The following is a 25,423-nucleotide window of genomic DNA, read 5'->3' as shown; positions in this document are numbered from 1 at the left end:
CAATACATCTTTAACTGAATTTAGAGATATTTATATAACTAATTATTGTCATCTGTTTAGGCTTTTATGTTTAACCGTATGAGTCAATAACTTTCAGTTCAGTAACACCAGTTTGTTTTTGTTCAGTCTCTGTCGGATTGGATCGAGAGTGTCTGCTAACAAAAATTTTTAAGTCATGATGCACATTGTTAGTTTTCCATTACACCTAGTCCAAAAGGTTTTGGTTTTATCGGACCAGAACCTCTGCATTGCTTCTTCCAGCTTTCTTTCAGAAACACATTTTTGTTTCCCCTCTTCCGTAACGGTTAGCTCGTGGATTTTCATTTTTCTCATCGAAGGCTGAACAGCGCTCCATGTCTTCTTTAAAATTTGGGGTTTTGATTTTTTAATCTAAAAAGGCGTTAAACTTTCCCGCTTTCAGCAATAATGTAGATTGAGTCTATGTTCACACTGCAGGTTTTGATGCTTACTTCTTTGCGGAAATCAGATTTTATACATGGTTGATCATTCAATTTGTTAAATACAAGTTGTACAAATCTTCTGGGTTTTTGACCCCAAAACGATCCTCGTCTGCAGAAGAAAAATGTAAAAACGTAGACGAAGTAACAATGGACATCTATGGATGGATTTAAAAATGACCTTTTTTTATACAGGTTAGTGTTTGTAATGTGCAAATGGTAGGAATAGTTTGCAGGCCAATGCTTAGTCTTTCCAACAGAAGATGTTTAATATTCTGTTTTGTTCACTTTTGGTGCAATGTCAAAGTTGAAGAGTTTAATTTTTGACACTAATGTTCTTGGAGTTCCTCTTGGTTATCCACAGAGGCCGTTTTTCTCCCCGTTGCTGCTCCAGGGATTATTAGCCGTCTGCTTGGCCTCAAAGTCTTGTCCCTGTGTGATCATGGGCTTTAGATTTGGGATGAACCATGACGGGATGGGGAACGCCTGCAGGCCGCGCAGCCAGGAGACCGCCAAGCTGATGGCTGACCACATCACCATGAAGACAAACCCGTTCATCTGGTCGGCCTGCAGCCGGGATTACATCACCAGCTTCCTGGAGTGAGTGAGCCCATCAGATATCTCCTTCCTAGAAATAAATAGCCAATTACTGGAGTGCAGGAAAAAATGTAAGAACATGTTTGATGGTTTACATATTCAGACTGCTCCTGCTTTTAATAAAATGTCACATCGGAACCAAACATCAGCTGCTTTGGTCTTTATTTTACGATTAGTATTTATATTTTTCTCCTCTGTTCGATGTGCTTCAGCTCAGGTCTGGGCTCCTGTCTGAACAACATGCCGCCAAAGCAGGAGTTTGTTTACCCCACCACCGCCCCGGGTCAGGCCTACGACGCAGACGAGCAGTGCCGCTTCCAGTACGGCATCCGATCCCGGCAGTGCAAATATGCGGTGAGCACACAAATATAACCTACTTTTATTCATTTCTAAGTTTTATTTAATCATCACTGGTTATAATTATTGAAGTCATCATCAATAATTAATTAATTGATTAATTGTTAACTGGAATATTGACCATTTGCATCTACGTCACTTGATCATTTGAGGCTCCATGACGTTAAAGTTGGTTGTTTCAGTTTATTCATGGCTTTTTGTTCGAGTCGAGCTAAATTGTCTGTGAACGTAACACGCCTGCTTGGGGCTCATAGGCGGCGATATTTATAAAAGTTGGAAGCAGCGAGATTAGAAACCGTCTCATACCTCTTGTCCGCTGAAAATTGATCATAACGGTCATTATGCTTAACAGCTGCTATCCATCGCCGCCCTATCTTTCCTCATGAAACCTTATGAAATAAAATGACACGTTTGATTTTTATCCTCGTCTTTTTGTGCAGCTGACCATGCAGCACCCTACAACCACTTTTACTGCCAAATTATCTAAATAGAAGCGACATCACGCTGCATGACTGCTTTCAGTCTGTTGTGTTTCACATGTAAATTTTTTATTTTTTTTTACTGCTCACTGAAGAAGTGTTATGTTGTTTATTTTCTTTTTTTCACAAAGGAATAAATCTTCTAAATGTTCCAATTATTTTTGTCCGATTGTCAGAATATTCTGTTACTGAAATAATTTAGTTGCAGCTGTAGTTTACTCACATACTTTTTAAGTCAGTAGACAGCTGGTCTGACTTTGGACTTCATAAAACACAGCAGATCACTACTCCAGCTGCAGTTAACGGCTTCTAAATCTCCCCTAAACGCCCTTCCTCATAATACTCTCAAGACTTCTGTTATCCCAGTAATTTGTTTATCCCTTTTCCACCAGAGTTTTGGATAAACCAGGCCTCTTTCGAAATTACAATTTTTTTTTGTGACTTACCTTACTTGTTGAGGATGTCAATGACCTTCCACTGGACAAATCAGCAGTCTGGTCCCTGGTTGGCCGTTATATTGATCTTAAAGGGGATTGATTATGCAAAATTCACATTTTTATATTTATAGTTTGGTTGCTACCTCTCCGAAAAACAATTCAATTATTGAAAAACTCCACCCAGCTGTGTTTTGGAAATCATTTAATGTTATTTTGGTGTCTGGAAAATAAAACATTTCGTTGTTGAGTCTCACTGCACCTAGCAACCCAAGCTGTATTGGAAAGTACAATGGCTGCTGGAAAAGATGAAGTGTTTTGTTGTTGACTTACCATCCTTGCAGCACTCTTGTTGGTTGATCAGGAAGCTTCACTTCTCATTTTCAAAGATGTGCAGTTGTATAATTCTGCATCTGTTGCAGCCATTTTGATGGGTGTAATGGGTGTGGCCAGCAGCAGCTTATTTGGACTTAAAGTGACAAGATGCCCTAAAACTGACCAGACTAAAATCTCATTGTCTAAGAAGGATTTTGTGAAAAACATAGACAAATCCTAAGATGTGCAAGTAAGCATAATAGGTCAACTTTTAGTTATTTTCCTAATTTCTGGAGCAGAACTTTTCTTTTCAATAGTTTTATAGTTGAAAACTTAACTTCATAAATTTATTAAATATCAATCTGTGTGCATCAAAATTTAGCAAGTGTGTATGGGCTTCAGTTTTCTTTTATTTACTTTCTACAATAAACTACTTCTCTGATGACATCTTGATTTATTGATATCTTCTTGCATAAACTTGTGCATCATTTTCCCACAAACTCTTGTTTTTATGTCATCTTCCCTTTAGCTGTTTATTAAAATGAACTAAAAGAAAAAGATTCGGCTCAGCTTCTCACGCTTGATTCATCTTGCTCGGACTCTCATCTTCAAATCTGTAATATGTAACACATCTTGCAATACTTTCACGGGACAGCGTTCTTTTTATTGCATAGTCAGGATTTTACGAGGCCGCCTTCAGAGTGAACGGACATCTGGAACAGCGTGCGGCTTTATAGACTCATTGTTTTAGATACTATGTACTCAGCGCATGTACACAATAAAACATTGCCCTAAAGTGTTGATGGCTCTGGAGGGAAAAGAGGTGAAGGTGAATGACAGTTTCTGCCTGTTGATCATAAATAAGACCAATAATATTTCTCATATCCTCACTTTTGTGTCTGTCGGCTTCGCCGATGGTTTTATTTTTCTCTGTCTGACGCATACAGGAAGTCTGCAGCGAACTTTGGTGCATGAGTAAGAGCAACCGCTGCATCACCAGCAGTATACCTGCAGCAGAGGGAACCATCTGTCAGACTAACACCATAGAGAAAGGGGTGAGCTCTGAAAATAATAATCCAGTATTTAAACATTTCATCTGTTTTTCTATTTAACCTCAAGATAAAAAAACGTAGAGTTTAAAAATTTCACTTGGGCTTGTTGTTGCAGGAATAAAAAAAAAATGTTTCTGGCCTAAAGTTTCATTCATTAAGGTCAGTTGTTGTGGTAAATTGGAGCACAAAGTGGAAGAAATAACGAAAAGCCAGATTGAGGCCTGTCAATATAACAAATTTTATTAGACAATAAATTATTCCAGAAGTTAGAATAAATGATAATATTGTTGTTTTAAGGCCATTTCCAAGTAATGTAATGGTAATGGCATAATAATGTAAGAATACTAGATGAGTGTTTGCAAATACATCACTGTGTATTAATATTTTATAATTTTTTAACCTGTGTGCTGCAGTGGTGCTTCAAACGGGTGTGTGTTGCGTATGGGACTCGTCCAGAAGGGGTGGATGGAGGCTGGAGTCTGTGGTCCGCCTGGGGGGAGTGCAGCAGGACCTGTGGAGGTGGAGTCTCCTCCTCCGTCAGACACTGCGATAGTCCCAGGTACTGCCTACATTGATCCACACATCGTAAAAAAATCAAAAAACGTTTCAATTATTCTCAAATAAGTCACAGAAACTCAAAACAAGGTAATCAAAGACTTGATTTCAAAGTTTTTGAGACTACAAAGAAACTGAAACCTGGACTAACTGTGCAGGATACGATATGAGGAAGCTGCAGAAAAATGTGATGTGATAGGAGGGAATAAAATAAACCAGGAGGACGGTGGAAATAAGGAAGCAGAAAGCAAGCAAAATAAACGAGATTAAAAAACAAAATCTAATTTTTAAGGCTTGGAGGAATGAAAGACTGACTGACAAAAGCAAACATCTAGCTGTCAGTCCATCTCTTTAGCCATCCATCCATTCATCCATCCACTGATGTTCAGAGCATCTGATCAAATGTCTGATTCAGCTCATCTGACTCTTTGATTCTTGGTTCCTCAACTCCAAACTGGCCAGAAAACTAATCTCCTTTCTTTACCTCTTTTGACCCAGCTGTTCTCTCTGAAATCTGATTTCAGCTGTTTCATCAAATCTGGTTCATGATCCACATTTATTGATCATGGGATCATGGGTGGGTTAAAGGCAGACAGGCCAGTAGATTGAGAGCTTTGTCGTCCATATTGTGGCCCCAGCAGTCATTAAACCCAGAGATGATTAAACCTCTTTCCCAGAGAGACCATCTGTTCTGACGCCACATCAGACCTTCACTCTCACTAGTGTTGGTCAACCTTTTACACTATACACTTTACACACTATATTTGTACATATTCTTCCTCTCAGTTGCGGCATGAAGAAGGCTTCTTCTCACTCTGCATCAGTAAAGTCCAAATCATTGCAGAATGTATAATATTTTGAATCCCTGTCAGCAGATAGCTCATCTTGAAATTATTAGAGGGGAATGATCTGACCCAAATCTGGGGCCAACGATTTTCTCCTGTTTCATTTCAGACTATTATTCTCCACATTTGCTTTGGTCTTACTCTGCCGAAAAGTGATGTAAATATTGAGAAAGCTGCCAGCTGCACACCAAACAGATGTATTTTTAAAATGTAGAAAAGATGACTTGTTGTGAAATCGATGTAGCTAAAATAAAGTCCAATCAGTGCAGCTAAAGATAAGGATGGAGCCATGAAACAACTGAGCTTTGATGTCGGTATGTGTGCTGATGTAATGGAGGATTGACGTAGTCGATTTGTGACAGACTGATCCCGCTGTTTTTGACTGCAGGCCAACCATTGGAGGAAAATACTGTCTGGGAGAAAGAAAGCGCTTCAGGTCCTGCAATATTGATGTGAGCTTTACTCAATCTTTACTGTCAATTTGTTTGCACTCATTCATCTATACTATGAATATAGTTTGTCATTCTTGGCTTGCATGTAGTGTGTGAATGCAGAGTAAAATCTGCACTTATGAAGAAGAATTTGTGCATTTGTGTCCAATGCAGGAGTGTCCTGCAGGCTCCAGGGACTTCAGAGAGATCCAGTGCTCCGACTTTGACAGCACTCCTTTCAGGGGAAAATTTTACACCTGGAAACCGTACAGAGGAGGTGAGCGTGTTCTTTTTGTTTAATATTTGCTGAAGCATAGTGTTAGGATTGATATGTCTATCGTTTTAGCTGATATTGTCCTCTGCCTCGCTGCTTTTGTTCAATTTTCCGCATTTTCTCATGTTACAATTACACACTTCAACATATTTTGTTACCAACTCAAAATCATGCACGATTGTGAAATGCAGTTGTGGCCACATTTCCACAAATACGCTAACATAATAATAGTAGAGCAAATTTTTTGCTTAGGTCTTTAACAGCTAACTTTGAATACATTTAGCACACTTATGGTGCGTTCACACCAAACGTCTGGTTTACATTCAAAGTCTATGTGGATACGTGTTGCGGCGCGTTTTGTGTGTCTAGTGCTGCAAGACTGGAGCATTTGAGCATTCAACGCATCAGATGCTGGAGTTGAACTTCCGCCGCTTGATGCAGAGCATCAACCAATCAGAGAGACTCTGATATGTGACATAGGACACCTGCATCTCCTGGTGTTCTGCCAGGAGATGCAGGAAACGGAAAACAGCTCGTCCCAACACGCGTCTGGAGCGATTTTGAGTTGGATGCACGTCTAAAGCTGAAGCTGACTTCAAAGTGCATCCAACTCAGAGTGTTGGACACACTTTTGACCCGCAAAACTCGTATGTTGTGAACGCAGCTTTGCCTTGCAGTAATTTTTCTGAATAAATTCTAAAGTGCTAATTTACTTTGCTGTTCTGTAGACTTTCCGTTGGATGAACTTTAACGTCTGTTGAAGTTTTGGTTGTTGACTTAACAATTCTTTTAGTAGTCTCTCAGTATCATGCTCTTGTTTTGAAGGGGGTGAAGACTGTTAATGCAACAGTTTTGTTTCACTGACCAAACTGCTGGAGCTACCCTTGCTGGGGTTGGTAGGTAACAGCGCAGTCCCCCGTAGATTGTGACCTTTCGAAATGGTTTGTTTTCCAGAAACCAAAAAACATTAAATTAATGCCAGAAACTAACTGGGTGGTGTTTTTTTCTTAGTGCTTCAGCTGCTTTTACAAGCAGTTGAGGCCCAAATGGAAGTAAAAAAAACATTAGAAATGTTAATTTTGGATAATAAGTCTGCTTTCAGAAATAACCAAACTGCAAAAGCTTACACATTAAACACGTTAAATGAGGTGGAGAGAAGCTGCAAGATTCTTCTTTATGCTGACCCGGCTTACTTGATCTGAAAATAAAGGATGTCAGTAATTGTAGCAATTTCGTTTTCTAAGCACATTTTACAAAGCCAGAATGTTCAGCTATTAAATAAAATGGCTTTGTGTCTAAATTGATTTTCTTCTTAAGTCAAATTAAAAGAACTGAGTTAAAGTCGTCCCAGATGGTACTGATTCTCTTTCTGCCAGCAGTTGTAATTCATTACTCATAGTTCGGTATGATGCTTTATGTTTTATGAAGATCACAGACCTTGGAGACATTACGACTTCCTGCTTAGCATCGCCGGTGCTGAAGTAGAAATTGGATTTAGCTCGGTACATATTGAATTGGATTCATTTAATCTAAGCCTTTTGAGATGTTGTAAATTCTGCACTTTGTAAATAAACTGAATTGAAGCTGCTTGTGTGCGTTAAAGTTGCAGATTGTCCCTCTTGTCTGGTGTGCAGATGCTGGCTGCACCCGAAGTTCTCTGCAGGAATTTCTCATTTCTGCTAAATGCCGAACGCCGAAAACTGGACGCAGAAGATAAATAGTTTGACTACTTTAATTTCGAACATAATGGCTTGCAGAGATAGTTGGCGAAACAATTCCAACACCAGGCAACAAGTGGTCTTTTCATCAAGTCAGCTGATTTTCCAAGAAAAATCCCTTGCAGCTGCTAAAATGGGAAAAGTGCCAATTTTTCTTTTCCTTGTTAAAGTCAAACAGCAGCTCTCCTTCTCTTCCGTGGTCAGACTTCCAGTTGTGTTTTTCCTCTTTTTATGCGGATAACTCTTGTCTTTTTTTCCTTCCTCATTTCCCCATTCTTTCCATCTCTAAATTTATTTAGTTTAGCTTCATGTGATTTCTTCTTATTTCTATCCTGACGTGGAAAACAGAAACAGGCCGTCTCTGTCAGTTCAGACAGCCAAGGACAGCTCATTTATTAAAGGAAAAACCTCTCACTTATTTTTTTTTCTTGAAACAAGCTGTTCTATGTCAATGTTTTTAGTCCAGCAGCCTTCACGTTCGACCTTCACACCACACACCTGACAGCTACCATTACCCTGCCAAAACACGGCACCATGGGAGTTGTAGTTTTCCGTAGTCTGAACAATTTATTGTCTGTGAGTTTGACCGGTACATTCTCGCTTTCTCTTGCTAGCACAGGCTGTGACTGCCAGCACAAACAAACATGGGATGATGTCAGCAGTCGCTCTAATAAGAAACTGTTGATCTGTTTCACACATGAATGAAGATTTGTTGAAACACTGTTTTGAATGAGCTTGTGTTTTCATAATAAGATATTTTGTTAAATTTATTGGCCACTCAGTACTTCCCTTTACCACTATAAACTGCTAAATACTGACCCTCTGGGTAAAGATGACATTTATCCCAAAGACGTGGCAGGAAACTGCTAGCGAACTGCTGAATTGTAGTATTCAGAGGTGCAGTGGACCTGCAGTGTTAGCAATTCATGAGCGACTGTGGTCCATAAATTTCTAGAATCCGCAAATACTTAAGACCCCAACTTAATCCACTTGGCTTTTTTCATAACTGAAATGCCAAATATACTTTAAAGGGGATGCATAATGCAAAATTTACATCTTTACGCTTATATTTGAGTCTCTACTGCTTCTGAAAACAACCCAAGCGCTTAAAAAACATCACCGCCCAGAAAGTTTTTGGCAATAAGTTCATGTTTCTGGAAAATGATCTGTTTCAAAAACCTCTGTAACGTAACGTTTCCAATTAGCAGGCATGACTCCTCACCTAGCAACCCCGGCAGAGCCCAGCCTGTTACCTAGCAACCTCAGCAGCCCATCACCTAGCAACCCCGGCAGAGCCCAGCCTGTTACCTAGCAACCTCAGCAGCCCATCACCTAGCAACCCAGACTGGTTTAAAGAACCCATCTGATTCCTGCTTTTGGATTTCAGAATGAATAAAAACATTTTTCAGAGAAGAAGATGGACACGTTTCTTTCTGTGGGATGTTGACATTTCTGGAACACAAAACAGTATTTACAACTTTAAAAAAAAATCAGAAACAATGGTAGTATTTTTAGTGTCATTTTGTCATGGAAAGTCAATGTATTGTATAAAAAATGCTTACACCACCATTTGTTATTGTATTTATATTTAAAACATGAGTTGATTCTTTAGCATTTTAAGCCAAAGTTGCATTAAAACCTTGTGGTCCAAAGATCCAATTAAGCCACATGTTTCTTTAGAGTGGAAATAAAATACAATATCTAGAGCAACTTTAGGAGTAGCTAAAGGTTAGGGAGCTCATCACAAAAGAGAAACATCTAAATACCTTAGGAATTATGCAGAACGCTGGACAGCAGTCAAGAATCATTTGAGAATCATTTTTTACATCCTGTTTTTGTTCAGTTTTAGTTTCATTTTCCTTCAAAAATTGCTGACGTCTGTTTCATTTCCACTCAAAATTTCCTGAAACAACAAACAAAACCTCTCCTAAACGAGTCTTCTCTGTCTTTTGTGTAACGCTCTGTGTGTCGGTTCTGTTGCGCTGTGCGGGTCCAGGTGGGGTGAAGCCCTGCTCTCTCAACTGCCTCGCTGAAGGATACAACTTCTACACGGAGCGAGCTCCCGCCGTGGTGGACGGCACGCCGTGTCGAGACGACGCACTGGATGTTTGTGTAAACGGAGAGTGCAAGGTCAGTAAGAAGGATTTTGTTTAAACAAATCCATGCGAGCATTTGGTTTTAGTCCAATAAAAGTCTCTAAAACGTGAGTAAGCTGGTATAAGTCGAATCAACAGGAGACGGTCTTCATCTTTGAAGCCTGAACGGCTGCGGCCGTCTGGTTTACACACTGGCTGGTGTTGCTTGTCAGAATCAGCTGCTCAGATGATAAAACTAGACGTAACTTTGGCAGCACACTCAGATTCACATTAATGAGCTTGATCCCAGCTGTTGATTATAACAAAATGATGCCAGTGTGGTGCGCTTTGATAAAACGGAGACCGCCTGGTGCTCCGAATGGGCCAGCTGACACTCACAGCAAAGATTTATTGAATAATTTCTCTGGCTTTTCTTAGAAATCTCACAGTGAAACCGTTTGTACTTCAGCCCTTTTAAGTGTATAAATAAGACATTAATAACATCCTAATCTCTGTCTTCCAACCTTTTTAGCCTCACCTTAGCACCCGTTTTTTATATGACTCAGAAGTTTGTTAGATTGTGAAGCAGAGGTTGTCGGAAATCCCAAGAGACGGTTGTGTTTATCAAAAGTCCTCTTTTTTTCTCTTGTGCTCTGCTTTGCTCTGCTCCGCAGGAACTCAGTGACCTTCCAGCTCAGTTGTTAGTCTGTCTGCGCTGCAGGCTGGCTTTCATTCCCTGCACTCCTATTTTCTGCCCTTTTCTACTTTCTGACTTCCTTCTAGTTATTTTTTTCTTGCAGTTTTTCTTTCTGCAATCCAGGCTCTGCTCTTTTTCTATTTTAGCCAGCTTACTCGCGGTTTATGTCCACCTGTCTCTTGCTCTGACATCTGTTGTTAGATAATCAAAAGTTTTAGAAAAGTGGCAGTGCATCTGAAAATATGTTGTAGTTTATTCAGTGTGGATGTTCTGGTTAATGGAAGTTAATGGAGCAAATGTTTGCAGTGAGAGAGGTGAAGCAATTCTGTCTGAGGTTTGCTTTACTCCATTATTTTCTTCTCTTTAGCTGCAAGAATAATATGAAATTTGATTTACCTCAGATTTGATGCAAAGATGTTTCCAGGTTTCAATAACTGTATAAATAAACCAAAGCCACAATAACAAATTTTTCCTGGATGATAAATTGTCCCAGTAATATTGCAATAAACAATAATATTATAAACTATTTTCAAATAATACAATGGTAATGACACTGTAATGGAAGTAGACCCTCTCAGAGATCAATAAACTAGAACTGGAAGTTAGTTTGAATATCTAAAATATATAAACAAAAGAACCAAAACAACAAATAAAATAAATTCTGAAGTCGCTTTTTGTCATCCAGACTTTGGTAGAAAAAAACTATCATGCAAATGCGTGATATTTTAGTGTATTATGCAATTAACTGATTTATTGCTTATTGCAAGTTTCTTCGGTATTAATTGTTTCTCCAACAAGGTGTGAGAAACAATCCTTTATGACGGGTGGTGGGTCGAACAAGAAAACTGGTGTGCTCAGCGGAAAATTCACTTTAAAAAATCAATAAAACAATGCAAGTAGTGAATTATCTTTCCACCAAAGCTCAACCAGTTTAACATTTCTAACTTATATTTAAAACAAAATCACTTATTTTAAGCCATCCTAAATATAAAGGCCTGGAAAGTCTGAAACAGCTTGGTTTAAGATGATAAAACATTTTCTTAAACATTTTATGAAAATTGCTTTTTTTCATTAATTGTGATTATCTAGGATTAATTGTGAAGGAGTGAAATATACTCATGCAACTTCTATCATTGGTTATATTTTCAATTTTCAGGCAGAGCAGGCCAACTGGCTGAAATATGTTGTTGAAAATAAGTAAAAAATAATAAAATCTGTTTTTCTAGCTATACAATAACTTTATGCATTAACATGATTAATTTTGTGTTAATTCAAGTGAATTGATCAAAAAGTATTTACATTTTATAGATAATTTTGTTCACTAAAATGTTATTATAAATAGTCAACTAAAACTAAATAAAATTTTTGTCAAAAGACTAAAACTAAAACTGAATTTGATGTCAAAATTATTGCTGCCTGGCATCAACCAGCCGCCGCATGCAGAAACAGAAATCGGAGCAGTCGTCGTTCATTTTCTACAGCTTAGTTTCAGTTTTGTTCCCTGTTTAAGAGTTTGAGTGAAACCACCTGCTTCGCTCATCATGAAATTTATTTATGTCGACAGCTTTGAGTTCAGCAACCAAAGAGCGTTGTGTCTGCTCAGGATCAGACAAAAAATACAACAAAAAAACACGCAGCGCACATCTGGGTTTTCCATCTGATATTTCTGTGTTTTGAAAAAGCGGTCTGGAAGACATTAGGAGGTAATTCGTCAGCTCGGCCTCTGACACCTCTCAGCTCACCGACTGTGCCCTCTTCTGCCCGTGACCCCGGTTGACCTCTGCAGCTCACTCGTTCCTGTCTTTTTGTCGCAGCACGTGGGCTGCGACCGTGTGCTCGGGTCAGACGTGCGTGAAGACCGCTGTCGGACGTGCGGCGGCGACGGGAGCGGCTGCATCTCCGTGGAGGGAGTCTTCAACGACTCGCTGCCTGAAGGAGGTAGAAATCAAAACAACTCACCTGTTATTCTTCTGCTTTCATCATCCAAATCTAGTCAATCCAGGCAAAGTTTAATTTCAACTTTGGAGCAAGTGTTCATCTTCCCAGAGGCTAGACGGGAAGCTTTCACCATTTGAAGGTATATGGAAATATGCATATCTGGCTTTTGCTATCTTGGAAAAATGGAATTTGGGCGAATTAGAGGATGAAAACATACTTTCGTAATCGTGTATTTACTCAAGCACTGGCTTAACTTTGCTGAACACAAGGATTTCAGAATATTTTACCTCAACGACTGGCCAGACCTTGCTCTAAAATCAGGTATATGAGAGTCAGATACATTTACAACTTAGTATATTTCAGTAATTCAATCCACTAAGTGAAATAACTTATTGATTACATACAAGCTGATGTTTTCAAGCCTTTATATCTGTTAATTATGATGATTTTCTGCTTACATCTAATAAAAACACTACATCTATGATAAGAATAGTACATTAGATCAATAGAAAAAAAACTAAAGTATCTGGAATATCTTCTTACAGATTATATTTTCAAAAGTTCTGAGGAAGATTATCATGTCAGTGTTTGATTCCATATTTGCAAATTGAAACTGAAAGTCCTATTCCCAGTCAAACATGAGTTTGAACTTCTTTAAGCTGAAACACTTCAGCTTAAAGAAGTGGTCGTCTTTACCACGTTTAGCCCCATTTGAGTTTTTATTTAGTTTATTTATTTAGTTTAGTCAATAAGTTGTTTCTCCAGACTTTGTTGGTGGTTGTAAATCTGACCGCTGCGGCTTGAGGTCCGGCTGCCATCAGATGTATTTTCGGTGACTGTCTGCCCACAACACCACCAACTCCAGAGTCGCTCATGTTTGTGTTGACACCCATCGCCCCCTCCCATGATTCTCTGGGGCGGGCCACACTCCGAACATCCACTCCTGCTGTAAACCACAAGAACCGGGTCAACCTGTCATCCTCTGTCTGACGGCCCGGCTGCCTTCAGAACATCTGCAGCCACAGCTGGTGTTTAAAAAAAAGTCACTTTCTATGAGAAGTAGGGCTGAAAAACATATCACGATGTAAGCCTTTCATGTCAATATCAATAATTTATTAATTAGTTTTGTTTAAAGTATTTGAAACTTGATCAAGTTTTTGATCCACACTGTTGTTTTTCATTTTTAAACTGCAATGAGTGGCGAAACCTTAATGCCTTGTGGTTCTGGATTGGAGTTCAGTGTCACATGTTTTCTGTTGATATTGATCAGAATATTCAAAGTGGATTGAATATTCCTATGGCGATATACATTGTCATTGATTTATTGTCCATCCATGTCTGGTGGCCTCCAGAAACTGATGCAAGGTTGGAAAGAAGAGTAGATGAAATTCCTCCCAACTAAAAAAAAAAATCCTACAACGTCCAGCTTTGCTTTTTAATCACATCGATTTATAATGCTGTATCTGTCAAAAGCAGCACAATAAAGTGAGTTTAAATGAAATGAAGCTTTACTTTTCAAAGTGAAGTCGACTCGGTCACAACGACAGCACAGTGCCTTTTCATCTCAAACTCAAACTCCAGGCGCAGGACTGGAGGCTTATTCTGGTACCGGTCAGGATTTATGACTGAGAGAATCACTCAGTCATGTCTACAGAAAGCTTTTGATTTCTCCCAACTCCAAAAAAGCCTCCAGCCAACACTTCTCCTCTGCTGTCTGCTTCAGTGATTTAAAGTCTCCCTCTGGAGTTTTTGACCTGCAGTAGAGTTTTGGGGCAACTTTTATATGTGTGGCTTTCCGTTTTGTTTGTCTCACAAATGACATGCAAGCACACAATTCACATGCATTACAGTAAACCACTTCTATTTTGTTGGTTTTGTTGTTTGCCAATGAACTCTGCAATGTGCAGATTATAAAGCTGTGAGGCAGTAAATATAAGTGTAAGCATAAAAAGACAAAAGTATGCAAGGCCTATAGACAAAACTTAGTATAAAACTATGCATTACATTGCAAGAGTATCCCAGAAACCTCTTTACTCTATTATTAACATACCAAGTGATAACATTATCCCTATAGGGAGAGTTTTATGACCACAGAATGAAGCCAAACCACTGCGTCTGCACTGTAAAGCTAAGAAAAATGACATGAATGTGTACTGGAGTTCAGCCTGTTCTAGAAAAGTGAAAGATCAGATTTCCCAATGCTCCTGTGTTTTTTTTTATTTTTGTTTAATTTGTGCTCCAATCTCAGCATAGATGCATTTACACTGCAAAAACACTCAATTTTGCCAAATATTTTTGGTCTCAACTGTAGTGCAAATATCTTGGTACACTTGAAATAAGACAAAACTAACTAAAAAGAAACTTTTTAGCAAGATTTTGAGCATGTTTTAGTTGAATAATTTATTTGATTAGTACTGGTTCCATTAACAGATTATTTAAATTGTAACAAAGCATTTCCCTTTGTTATAAAAGAATTAATCTGCCAGTGTAACTAACACTTTTTTTTAATTAAGGAATTATTCACTTAAATTAAGGTCTTGTATATTTTGCTGAAAAGTCACTTGTAAGTTAGTTTTGTCTTATTTCAAGTGTACTGAGTTATTTATAGTAGAAACTAGCTGTGTCATGAAGTGAAGTTTGTTCGTAATGTGAAAAAATATTTTAAAAAGTTAAATCTGTTTGAATACTTTTGTCCTCAGTTCTTAATATTGATTTGACAAATTACACCATTTTAAATCAGATTATTTATTTTATAGCAAGGCATTTCCCCCATGTTGCTTCCTCCTACATGGTCGCCTGAGGTTTGAGCCTTTATCTTTTCATTTAAGTTTCTTTTTAGGATTGTAAGTTAAAGTTTCTGAATTTTTTTTGTTTCTTTGGAAAACCTGTTTTGGGTTGCTCCTCTGATGTAGCAACACTACAAAAACAAAATCTTACCAAGTATTTTATGCCTAGTTTCTAATGCAAATGTCTTGAATTAAGAGAAAACGAATGTACACATAACATTTCAGTACGATATCGAGTTTGTTTTATGTTAACAATCCCTTAATATTAATTTAAAAGTTCTGGTTCCTTTAGCTCATTATTTATTCCATAAGTGAAATAAAACACTCTAGTATCTAGTTCAGGCAGTTGTGAGTTAGTTTTGTTTAATTTCAATTGTATTGAGATATTTACATTAAAATCTAGACATAAATACTTGGTAAAATGTTGCATTTCTGCGTGGTAATGCAGTGAAGTTTGTGTTTTTAATTTGAGAAAATAAAAAAAAGTTCTATCTGTTTGAATTCTTTTGGCATTTCTGTGCTTTGTCCTTAACATTGATTTTAAAAAGTATATCTTCCATTTGCAGATTATTTAATTTTTAGCGAGGCATTTTCTTCATGTTATAGGTGAAATAATCTGCCAGTGCAACTCGTACTTTTTCAGTTTTTGACGTTAAATAGGTTATTTTTTCTTTCTGAAAGTTGCTAGTAAGTTAGTTTTGTTTTACTTCAGATGTTTTGAGATATTTGCACTAGAAACTAGACAAATATATTTGGTAAAATTTGCCGTGTTTGCAGTCTATGTCAATTCACAATTTGTCCAAATCTGTCAAATAGGTGATGAGGTGTTACTAAATTTTTGCAAAATGTTCTGGAAAAAAAACAAAACACCTGAAACCAAAGTCGTTTGCTTCTCAAAGCTTCGCAATCAAAAAAGAATCACTGGAAGGAATTACATTCCAGTGATTCTTTTTCATTCTGTCATCCTCCAGTGAGTTGGAGTTATTTATGGTGTTTCAGCACCTGGTCTTCTGGCTGGACGGCAGAGCGAAGCTCAAAAAGTCAGAGTGAGGCGAGTTGGAGGTGAGATGAGCAGAAACTTTTATTTAAAAAAAAAAAACATGGACGAAAGACAGACAGATGGAGTGAATGGAGGGAAAATGGGAGAAGCCAGGTCCTGGCAGAGATGTTGTTTCTGAGCAGACTGGAGGATGTCTGCCCAGGAATGCAGCTGGAAACTGAAGCCCCTGCTTAGCACATTGATGTCCCACAGAGTTAAACACCATACTGGTCCACAGTGAATAAAACTCCTTCATTTCACTCTCTTTTTTTCTGGGTTTTTGGCTCCCAGATTATGAAGAAGTGGTGAGAATTCCTAAAGGATCAGTGTTCATCCACATTCAAGAGCTCAACATTTCCCTCAACTACCTTGGTAAGTCAAAGATTAAACAAACACTTGTCAGATTAAAAACTGATACTAGTTTTAACTGGAGAGGAACATGTACTGGTTTTAAAGTCACAGCTCATACATTCACAGTTTGCTTCAGTCTATCAAATTGTAAAATGTATTTTTGAAACCTAAAGAGTAGATGTCTGTTCTCTGTCTTTCAGTCCTGAAGAGCAAAAATGACCAGTATTTTATCAATGGGAAGCTCAACATCGACACGCCTCGAAGGTTCAGCGTTGCTGGGACGATTTTCCACTACAGGCGGCCCACCGATGGTCCAGAAACGCTAGAAGCTCTGGGCCCAACGAACATGACCCTCATTGTCATGGTAGGACTGGGACAGAAGAAATATTAAGTGTTCAAAAGGTGCACAGTTAGAATTTGATGAAGTGAAATTCGTGAGTCTATTCCTGTTTTGCTTTTGTGTATTTAGGTGCTGGTGAGGGAGGACAACCAGGGGATCCACTATCGTTTCAACCCGCCTGCCAGCAGGGAACCCATGAGCGGCTTCGCCTGGCAGTACACGTCCTGGTCCCGCTGCTCAGCTTTGTGTGCGGGAGGTAGGAAAGCAAGATGAAGTACAAGTACATGTTGAAATTTGTTTTATCGGCTACACAGTCACTGGCTGATCAACTCATAACCTGAACATAAGTAAAGAAATGAAATTTAAATATGAAAACATCAATTTTTTACTGTTTTATTGATGTTTACACACATGCAGGTTGCTTTGAGGTCATAAACCGTTCACACTGACGTGACATTGCGCTCGCATTTGATAGAAAAATAATCAGATTTAGTAAAAAATTGACCAAAAGCAGTTAACAATAGTCACTCTACTGTCGCCAACTGGGAAACTTTGTTGCTATCTTCAGCAACTTTCAGACAAAATAATTTGGTTTTGGACAGAATCAGAATCCGCAGGTGAGGCTTTTTAAAAAGAATAGGAGTCAATGAACTCCTAGTTGCCTTCACTGGACAAATTAGCAATAGGTTTTATTTTGTCATAGGGAAGCAATTATCACATAAAATTCAAGTACACTGAAACAAATCCATGTATTTTGGACTAGGGTAAATATCTATGTACACTTGAAATAAAACAAAACTAAAACTAGGAGCCTGTTTTAAGTCAATACTTCTTGAATACTGATGAAAGAAATGTCTCGTTAGTGGAACAATCTGCAAGTGAAATCAGTACATTTATTGATACTGTAGGATTATTAACTGTAACCAAGCTTTTATAGCTTCCTGAAAAGTTACTTGTAAGTCAGTTTTGTCTTGTTTCAAGTGTACTAAGATGTTTGTACTGGAATTTAGACAGATACTTGCTAAGAGTTGGTATTTTTCCAGTGCAATGCTGTGAAGTTTGAGTGATAAAATGTGTTTGTATTTCGACATTGCGCTGCATTTTTTCTGTCTCACCTGTGGTCAGGTGTACAGATCCAGCAGGTTGTGTGTAAGAGGCAGTCGGATCTTTCTGTCGTCTACAATCACTTCTGTGACAAGAAGAGCAAACCCAAAGAGAAGAGCAGATCCTGCAACACTGAGCCGTGCTCCCCAAAGTGAGTCCTGATCACTTTGCCTCTGCATGAGAGGGAATTCAAAACTTTTCTTGCATTTCCTTCTTAATGCGGCAGCAGCGTGTGAGGATATTAAAAACAAACAGCAGGTTTATTTCCACTTCCAGCTGGTGGACAGGAGAGTGGTCGGAGTGCAGCCGCAGCTGCAACGGCGGCCTGCGCACTCGGGAGGTGTTATGTAAAAGGAGGATCTCTGCGGTGGAGGAGAAGGTCCTGGACGACTCGGCCTGCAGCTCCACCCGCCCCTCGTTCACAGAGCCTTGCAGCAACCACAGCTGCCCTCCAGAGTGGCTGGCCTTGGACTGGTCTGAGGTACGAACACATTTTTGCAGTCTTGCATGCTTTATTTTGACTTTTGCAGTTGTTTTAGACAACAGTTGCTTTTTTGAACCATTCCAAAAACACAGTTGTTTGAAAAAATAAAACAAGAGAACATTATTGGCCAGGACAAATGACCTCAAAGTTTACATTTGCACATAAAAATGGCTGCTGTCTCTCAGTGCACCTGTCATTCAGGAGGCATCATGACTGTGATGTAGAAGATGGCATCTTGGGTTTCTATCAGATCTAGAAGATATAAAAGACCTCAAAGTTTTAAGATGTTTATGAAAAACAGAATAAAGAGCCAAACCTTTGACATCTAGTGTAGCGCTGCCTCTTCCGTATGCTAGCAGCAATAATTGTTGCTCTTTTTATGCTTAAAAGCTGCCTGCAAGGATAAAATTATAATTACACATCAGTAGAAACATGAACACATGTACAAGAAATTTTTGTTCTATTTGTTTATTGAAATATTTTCCTGTCTTTCTCTTGTATAACTTTGAGACAAACAGTTACCTTCAGCGGTACAGGCAGGAGGTCTGATCATGTTACGGTTCACACTTAAACTGCATATAATAGGCAGTATATTATTTTATTTTAAAACTTCAATAAGTTGCCAAAAGCAAAAACAATATTTTAGAACTTCTAGAAGTTAAAAACATGTCTGCTAACTCTTTTGTTGCCGGTGGTATTAATGGTTTTCTTTACACCAGTCAAAAAGAAAAGGGAAGGAAAAAAAAAGGCTGATATCAGAACATCACTTATTCAAGCTGTTTAATCATATATTGGCATTTATTCATATTATTGGTTCTTGGTATTTTCTACCTGTTTTTTAATTCTCTTTTTTTTTTTTACCAAATTTAATTTTATTTTCTGCATTATAATTTATCTATCTGTGATGTTTTGAAGCACTTTGGTCAGCTGAGGTTGTTGTAATTATGATATGTAAATAAACTTTGATCATTGCACAAGTACTTTTACCTTCAATGCATTATTTTTAAAATCAAATACTTTTACTTAGATAAAAATGTTAGTATGATACTTTTACTGGGCCACAGTTTTGTCTGTTTGTACTTTTACTTAAGTACAGTTTTGAGCACTTTCTCCATTAATTTGTCAGGTTTTACAAAAACTCTGCATGCTGTTGGCTTTGTTTCATTTGCAGCTGCTGCCCCCTGCTGGAATGACAAAGTTTTATAATTTTTTTTGCATGCTTATGAACGCAGTGACCTCCCTGCTCCTCCATCTCTCAGCTGCTCTGACTGTCGGTGTAAAGATTGTTTTCCCTCCTCCTGTCTGCAGTGCACACCCAGTTGTGGTCCTGGCTACCGACATCGCGTGGTGTTGTGTAAGAGCGGGGAGAGCGGCGACACATTGCCAGACTCAAAGTGTCCCAAAAATGGCCGCCCGACGTCCAGGGTGCGCTGTAACCTGCAGCGTTGCCCTCCTCCTGTCTGGGTGACGGGCCCGTGGGGCGAGGTGAGACGCTGGACACGTCCTTCACCATTTTTACTTGATCAAAACATTCAGTTCATTATTAAAGAAAGTACACTCTCTTCCATCAGGCTCTAAATTTATGTAATTCAACCTGGAGCTTACAAAAACAAACAGATCCCTGGGTAAACTGGGAAGTGTGTGGAAAATTAAGTTTAAATTGCTGACTGAGGATCACAAGCTGAAGCTGGTGTCTTAAGATTCCACTGCAACATTTTGATCATTTTAAGATCTGAACTTGGACTAGGCCAGTGATCTGCAACCTGTACAACCTGAAGAGCCGTGTTACTCTCAGGCCAGCCAAATAAAACTCATTTACAGCCACAAATGTCACATGGCTTTTTGAAAAATGATGACTTATAAGTTTAGATAAGTATCTACTATTTGCCTGTTGCCATTTTTAAATATCCATATATGTTTTAGTATTTTTAGGATTTAAAATGAAGCTAAACATAAAATTTAGCAAAAAGAGGATGGGTCTTTTTTTCTGTGGGACAGAAAAAATGCATAGATTCCCAACTGATGACAAGAAAAACAGATCTGAAAACATTACTTTCAATGATTTTTTTTGTGGAAATTCAATACAAATATTATAGGAATAAACTTAAAACTGTTAAACATGAGATTAGCAACATCTAAATTCTTATGTTTTTCAGCCCAAATGTTGTAATATAACAGGATTATTGCACTGACAATAATCTAGACAAAATAGTTTATTGTCTGAGAAAAAATTTTTAGAAACATACTTTTTCAGTCTCTTTTTACTCAGTAACAACTTCCAAATTGAAGAGTGGTGATATAGCAGAGCTTTATTGTAGAGTGTGTGTTGTTTGGTTGCCGGATCAGGGCTGCTTAATCTGAAATTAAATGTTGTCACTTCGGTCAGTTTGATGTTGACTCTCCATTCCTGATAAATAAAACGCTTGAATTAAAGGGAATGTACTTTCTTTTTACTTGATGAATTCACAAAATCCTCACAACTACTAAATAAACTGAATCTCTTCTTTATCTTGTGGAGTAGGTAGTTGAAGTAGCCATGTTTAATATATAATTGCTTTGTTAGTGACACTTTGACTTTTAAGTAAATCATTGTGAGGCATTGAGAGAAGAAAATAGACTTTTTAGGAACTCAGAAATAGCAGGAAGTTGCTCTTTGTAGCTTTTAAAGAGCGTAATTAAAAAATAGGAAGTGTTTCTGTCCAAGCTTCCTAACTTTGTGTTACCTGGATTAAGTCTAACTGTTAGCTATTAGTCTTCCTGTTAGTTTTATCATTTAAATGAATCTTCTGGGAAACCAAGTTGAGATGATCTTTCTGAGAAACGTGTTCTCGTGGTCCAGTGCTCTGCCAGATGCGGTCTGGGTCAAGAGATGCGCTCGGTTCAGTGCCTGGCCCACACTGGCCAGCCATCCAACGAGTGTCTGGAGCACCAGCGGCCCGCCGCCATGCAGCAGTGCAAGAGCAAATGTGACGCCAGTCTGCCCGTCAACTCAGAGAACCCAGAAGGTCAGAGGTCAAATTTCAGTGCTGGTAATATTCTCTGTTGAACCGAGAGGAGTTTTTATTTCTTCGGATTAGGTTCAGGGAACACTGGTGGGCACACGTCCGCTAACTGTACAACTGTTTATGGTTCTTTTTAGTTAGCGGTGCCCACCACAGTGATTGAACGACCATAAATCCTGACCCACTGAACACTAGATATGATAAATGCAGAATTTATTCTGTTTTTTCCTCCTTCCTGATTTAATTTCAATTATGTTAATTCCTTGAACAGATCAAGATATTTTTGTGAACTCTTTGAAACTTTTTGTTTTATCAAAGATTTAAATGCTACATCCTCAAAATCCACAGGCTGTTTTTTTAGCAACCATTTTCTACAGGAGGAAATAATCTTAAATTATGACACAGCTCTCAGTCTATCAAAAATATTACATTTTGAAAGGATTAGCATACAACAAAATTTGTTTTTCTATGACTTTTAGTTAAAATAGATAATATATGCTGAGATGATAAATTGCTAATATCAGATTGTCCAACACGTTTGTGAAGCTGTGGTTCTCCTTCTTTGTCTCTGCAGAGTGTAAAGATGTGAGCACTGTGGCGTACTGCCCCCTGGTGCTCAGGTTCAAGTTCTGCAACCGGCCATATTTCAGACAGATGTGCTGTAAGACCTGCCAGGGACACTGACGCTGCTGCGGTCGCAGGGTCAAACAGTAAGACTGAACCTTTTCCACTGAGCCTCGCTGCAGCAGCCTTCACCGTTTCTCCGTCGGTTCAAGCTTGGGCTCCACTGTCGATGCTGACAAACAGATCCTGAAATTAGTCAGAGGGGTGCTTTGTTTTCCTCTCCTCACTGATAATCCAGATTTGAAATCTCTGGACCAAACATCGTTCCACTGGAGGAGAGGGTCCAGCGCTGAAACCTGGAGAGGAAGGAGGGAGGGAGGCAGCAGCTGACCCTCTCTTTGCCTCTCTAAACTTTGACTTGGTCTTAATATTTTGGTGCTATGCGTTTAATTTTGGCTATGGGACTGGTTTCAGTAATCTTAAACTCCACTTCTTATCACTTGAGTGGCCTAAATGTTTAGCCTGTTATACGTTTTTAAAACATCCACTTTGAAAGGAAATGATTTTCACGATATCTGTGCCCACAACATTGCAAAAACACAAAATCTTATCAATTAATTTTGGTCTAGTTTCTAGTGCAAATATCTTAGTGCACTTGACAAAACTGACCAACACATAACTTTTCAACAAGATATATAAGCTTGTTTCAAGCCAATAGTTCATTAAAATTGATGGAGTTTATTTATAAAGTACTTGTTCCATTGTCATTGATGACAAGATAAATTTTTCATGTATAAGTGAAATAATCTGTCTCTGGAAATGGTACAATTTCATAAATATGTAGAAATCATTGACTTAAAGCTTCTATACTTCTAAGTTAGTTTCCTTATTTTAGGTGCACTGAGATATTTGCACTAGAAACTCGACCAAAGTACTTTTGTGTTTTTGCAGTGGAAAAGATTGGCTCCTTTAATTTGAAAACATATTTTGATGTTAGCTTTTACTTGACTTACTGTTTTTATGTCTTGTTTTGTTGCATATCAGTATAACCATTGAGTCCTCGCAGTTATTCGGTTGTAAGAGCAGATTTGGATTTGCACAAAGCGTCTGCAGTCGGAGGACTTGTGTGTTTTGTGTTTCTTGTCCCATCATTTGACTTGATGTCTTTATGGAAGTTGTGGAAAACGCCTCGGTCTTGCCATTTGGGTAGTTTCCCCGACAGTTTGTCACCTCTGCAAGGTTAAATCGCAACACGCAGCAGAGCTTCACTGCAAATAGTTTCAGATTGTCAGACTTTGGCACGAAGTCTCAGACATTATCAGATTTCGCTCCGTGCAGCCTGGTTGTAAAGTTTTTGTTTAATTTTATTTTTCCCACATGTGTAAAGGTGCAAATACTGAGTGGAAACACAGAGCACAGTGAGCCACAGCTCTGCCAACAGGAAGAGGCCAACAGAGGAGAGAGGCAGCCTCACATTTCTGTCACGTTCTTTACATCAGAAAAGCTAATCTGAGAAATTAAATGCGTCATTTATCAGCCTTTCTTCAGGCATGACCCCCTTTCAGACAGTTTCCTTCACAAAACTGCAGGTGCTCTGTCTATAACTTTAAACCAACCTGATTTCATTCTAACTGGAACTCTTATTTCTTTTTAAAGTGGGGATATTTAAGACGACTATCTCGTCTTAAAACACAAAAAATAGAAATGTCCGAACCCAAGAGCCCATTTCATCTTTTGTGATTTTGAATATTATTTTATTTTCTACCTAAGAAAGTTTGGTTATTTATTTGACACAGAATAAGATTCTGAGAATAAAACCCTCTGAATTTTAAATTAGAAATCAGAAGAGGCTAAAATCCTCTTCTGTGTAAATAATAGAAATCTGATGCACAGTGATGAGGTAAATGAGTATCAAATATTTGGAAAAATGTAATAAAAGTAAAGTAATGGGCCTACAGAATCTCTTCACAAAATCTTTTCGGAGATTACGAAATCACAGCATTCTGTCAGAAACGCTGACACTGTTTTTTTGTTTGTTTGTTTTGGGGAGGGGAAGAGAATTGACTCTCGGTTTATTTTTAACGTGACCCTGAAGTGTCCCACTTTTGGTACGACCTCGTCTGAAGCAGAGCGGATTTAGTGACGCATAAACCGCGTTTCTCCGACTCGTAGGGAGAAACAGAAGAAATGCCGCCTCGGTGTTTTCAGTCTTCGCGCCTCGTGGCCTCGCTGTGACGCTCACTCTGCTCTCTGACCTGCCGGGGTTTAGTTAGAGCAGCTACTTGTTGCGACACTCAAACGTTTCTCTGTGAAGAAAGGAAGTGACGGTCTGTCTTTGTGAGGATTGGCTGCACTTGTTCCCGTTACTTCTGGTGGTGCTTCGGTTTTGAATGGTGCTATTTGTTGACTGTCGTTTGTTCCTCATGTATCATGTAAGCAGTTGTTAAAATCTTTTATTTAAAAATCAACTTGAGCCTTTCTTTTTTTATATATATTACAGGTCTGCAAGGTAGAACGTATAGTGATGAAGTGTATAAGTGCAGCTGTTTATAAAGGTTCATCCACTAGAAGTCCTCTTTGATTCATGTCTTCATTTATTTGTGTAATAACTAATGTTTACAATGAAAACATTAATTACTCAGAGGCCCCGTTTCCTGAATGCAGTGACGTTATCCAGCATGACACACACTTTTCATGCTTACACAGTGTCTTACAAAAGTATTTTTATCCCCTGGAAGTTTGGATTTTACATTTCTACAACCACCTAATCTGAAAAGTGTGGCATGCTTTTGAATCATATGTAAAATTTTCTTTCCAGCTGAAAATCTTCACCAGTTTCTGTAGCTTAGGACTCACTGTTGGAGCTTAAGGAAACAGTCCACAGTAAAACACTTAAGTTACTTGTTCTGGAGTGACTTTAAAGAAAATAACGCCACATTTTAAAATGTCTCAATTATGTCTTTACTTGTGATTTAATGGGAGACGTGTTGGTTCTCTGGTAAATATGTATAAAACAAGAAATGATCAAATTTAATTTAATCAAATCACTTTTATTTTAAAACTTGTTTGCATGTTTTTTTAAATAAAAAGGCTGTTAAAAAAAATTTATATTTCACTGTTGTATCTCTATTGTACTGCTATTATTTTTCCCGTTTTGTTCATGCATGCTGTTCAATCTACATTTTTCCTTTAAAGGAAGCACTAGATTGATGAAACTTTTTGCTAATTTAAGGAAGTGAGCGCTGATCTGGTTTCAGTCTGGGAAGGACTTTTGGTTTACATCATCGCTCATCTATTTCAGAATCAGCCTGTTTTCACGGAAAAACCAAAATGAACCAATAACTTCTGCTTTTTCTCCCTCTTATTTGGGCTGAACGGAACCGTCAATGGAATAAAACCATGAGAAGAAGCCACATTGCTGAATATTCACTTCTGGTTGTGCTGCATGTCGTCATTACTATGTAATGTGCTGTTTTGAATTTAAAAAAGCCTTAATTGACGTTTCGTTGTGAAACATTGGAAGGATGA

The 25,423-nt window shown here is 38.3% G+C and overlaps 1 protein-coding gene across 1 annotated transcript in view; it reads left to right on the top strand.

Moving 5' to 3' along the window:
* adamts10 (ADAM metallopeptidase with thrombospondin type 1 motif, 10) overlaps nt 1-24,983 on the top strand; it is a 62,940-nt gene extending 37,957 nt beyond the window's left edge. The window contains exons 12-27 of the mRNA XM_055048079.1: nt 912-1,058; nt 1,268-1,409; nt 3,588-3,695; nt 4,106-4,251; nt 5,481-5,544; nt 5,698-5,800; nt 9,512-9,645; nt 12,102-12,225; nt 16,342-16,422; nt 16,602-16,765; nt 16,871-16,997; nt 17,867-17,996; nt 18,122-18,326; nt 19,638-19,814; nt 21,169-21,334; nt 21,906-24,983. Of these exons, the coding sequence (XP_054904054.1) occupies nt 912-1,058; nt 1,268-1,409; nt 3,588-3,695; nt 4,106-4,251; nt 5,481-5,544; nt 5,698-5,800; nt 9,512-9,645; nt 12,102-12,225; nt 16,342-16,422; nt 16,602-16,765; nt 16,871-16,997; nt 17,867-17,996; nt 18,122-18,326; nt 19,638-19,814; nt 21,169-21,334; nt 21,906-22,015 (2,128 nt within the window). The 3' untranslated portion in view covers nt 22,016-24,983. The remainder of the gene's footprint in view (nt 1-911; nt 1,059-1,267; nt 1,410-3,587; nt 3,696-4,105; nt 4,252-5,480; nt 5,545-5,697; nt 5,801-9,511; nt 9,646-12,101; nt 12,226-16,341; nt 16,423-16,601; nt 16,766-16,870; nt 16,998-17,866; nt 17,997-18,121; nt 18,327-19,637; nt 19,815-21,168; nt 21,335-21,905) is intronic.
* The last annotated feature ends 440 nt before the right edge of the window (nt 24,984-25,423 follow it).

The sequence above is a fragment of the Poeciliopsis prolifica genome, unplaced genomic scaffold (genome assembly GCF_027474105.1).
Source record: "Poeciliopsis prolifica strain line A6 unplaced genomic scaffold, Auburn_PproV2 SCAFFOLD002, whole genome shotgun sequence".
NCBI lineage: Eukaryota > Metazoa > Chordata > Actinopteri > Cyprinodontiformes > Poeciliidae > Poeciliopsis > Poeciliopsis prolifica.
The sequence above is the reverse complement of the archived record's forward strand: the minus strand, read 5'-3'. Positions and strand labels throughout refer to the sequence as shown.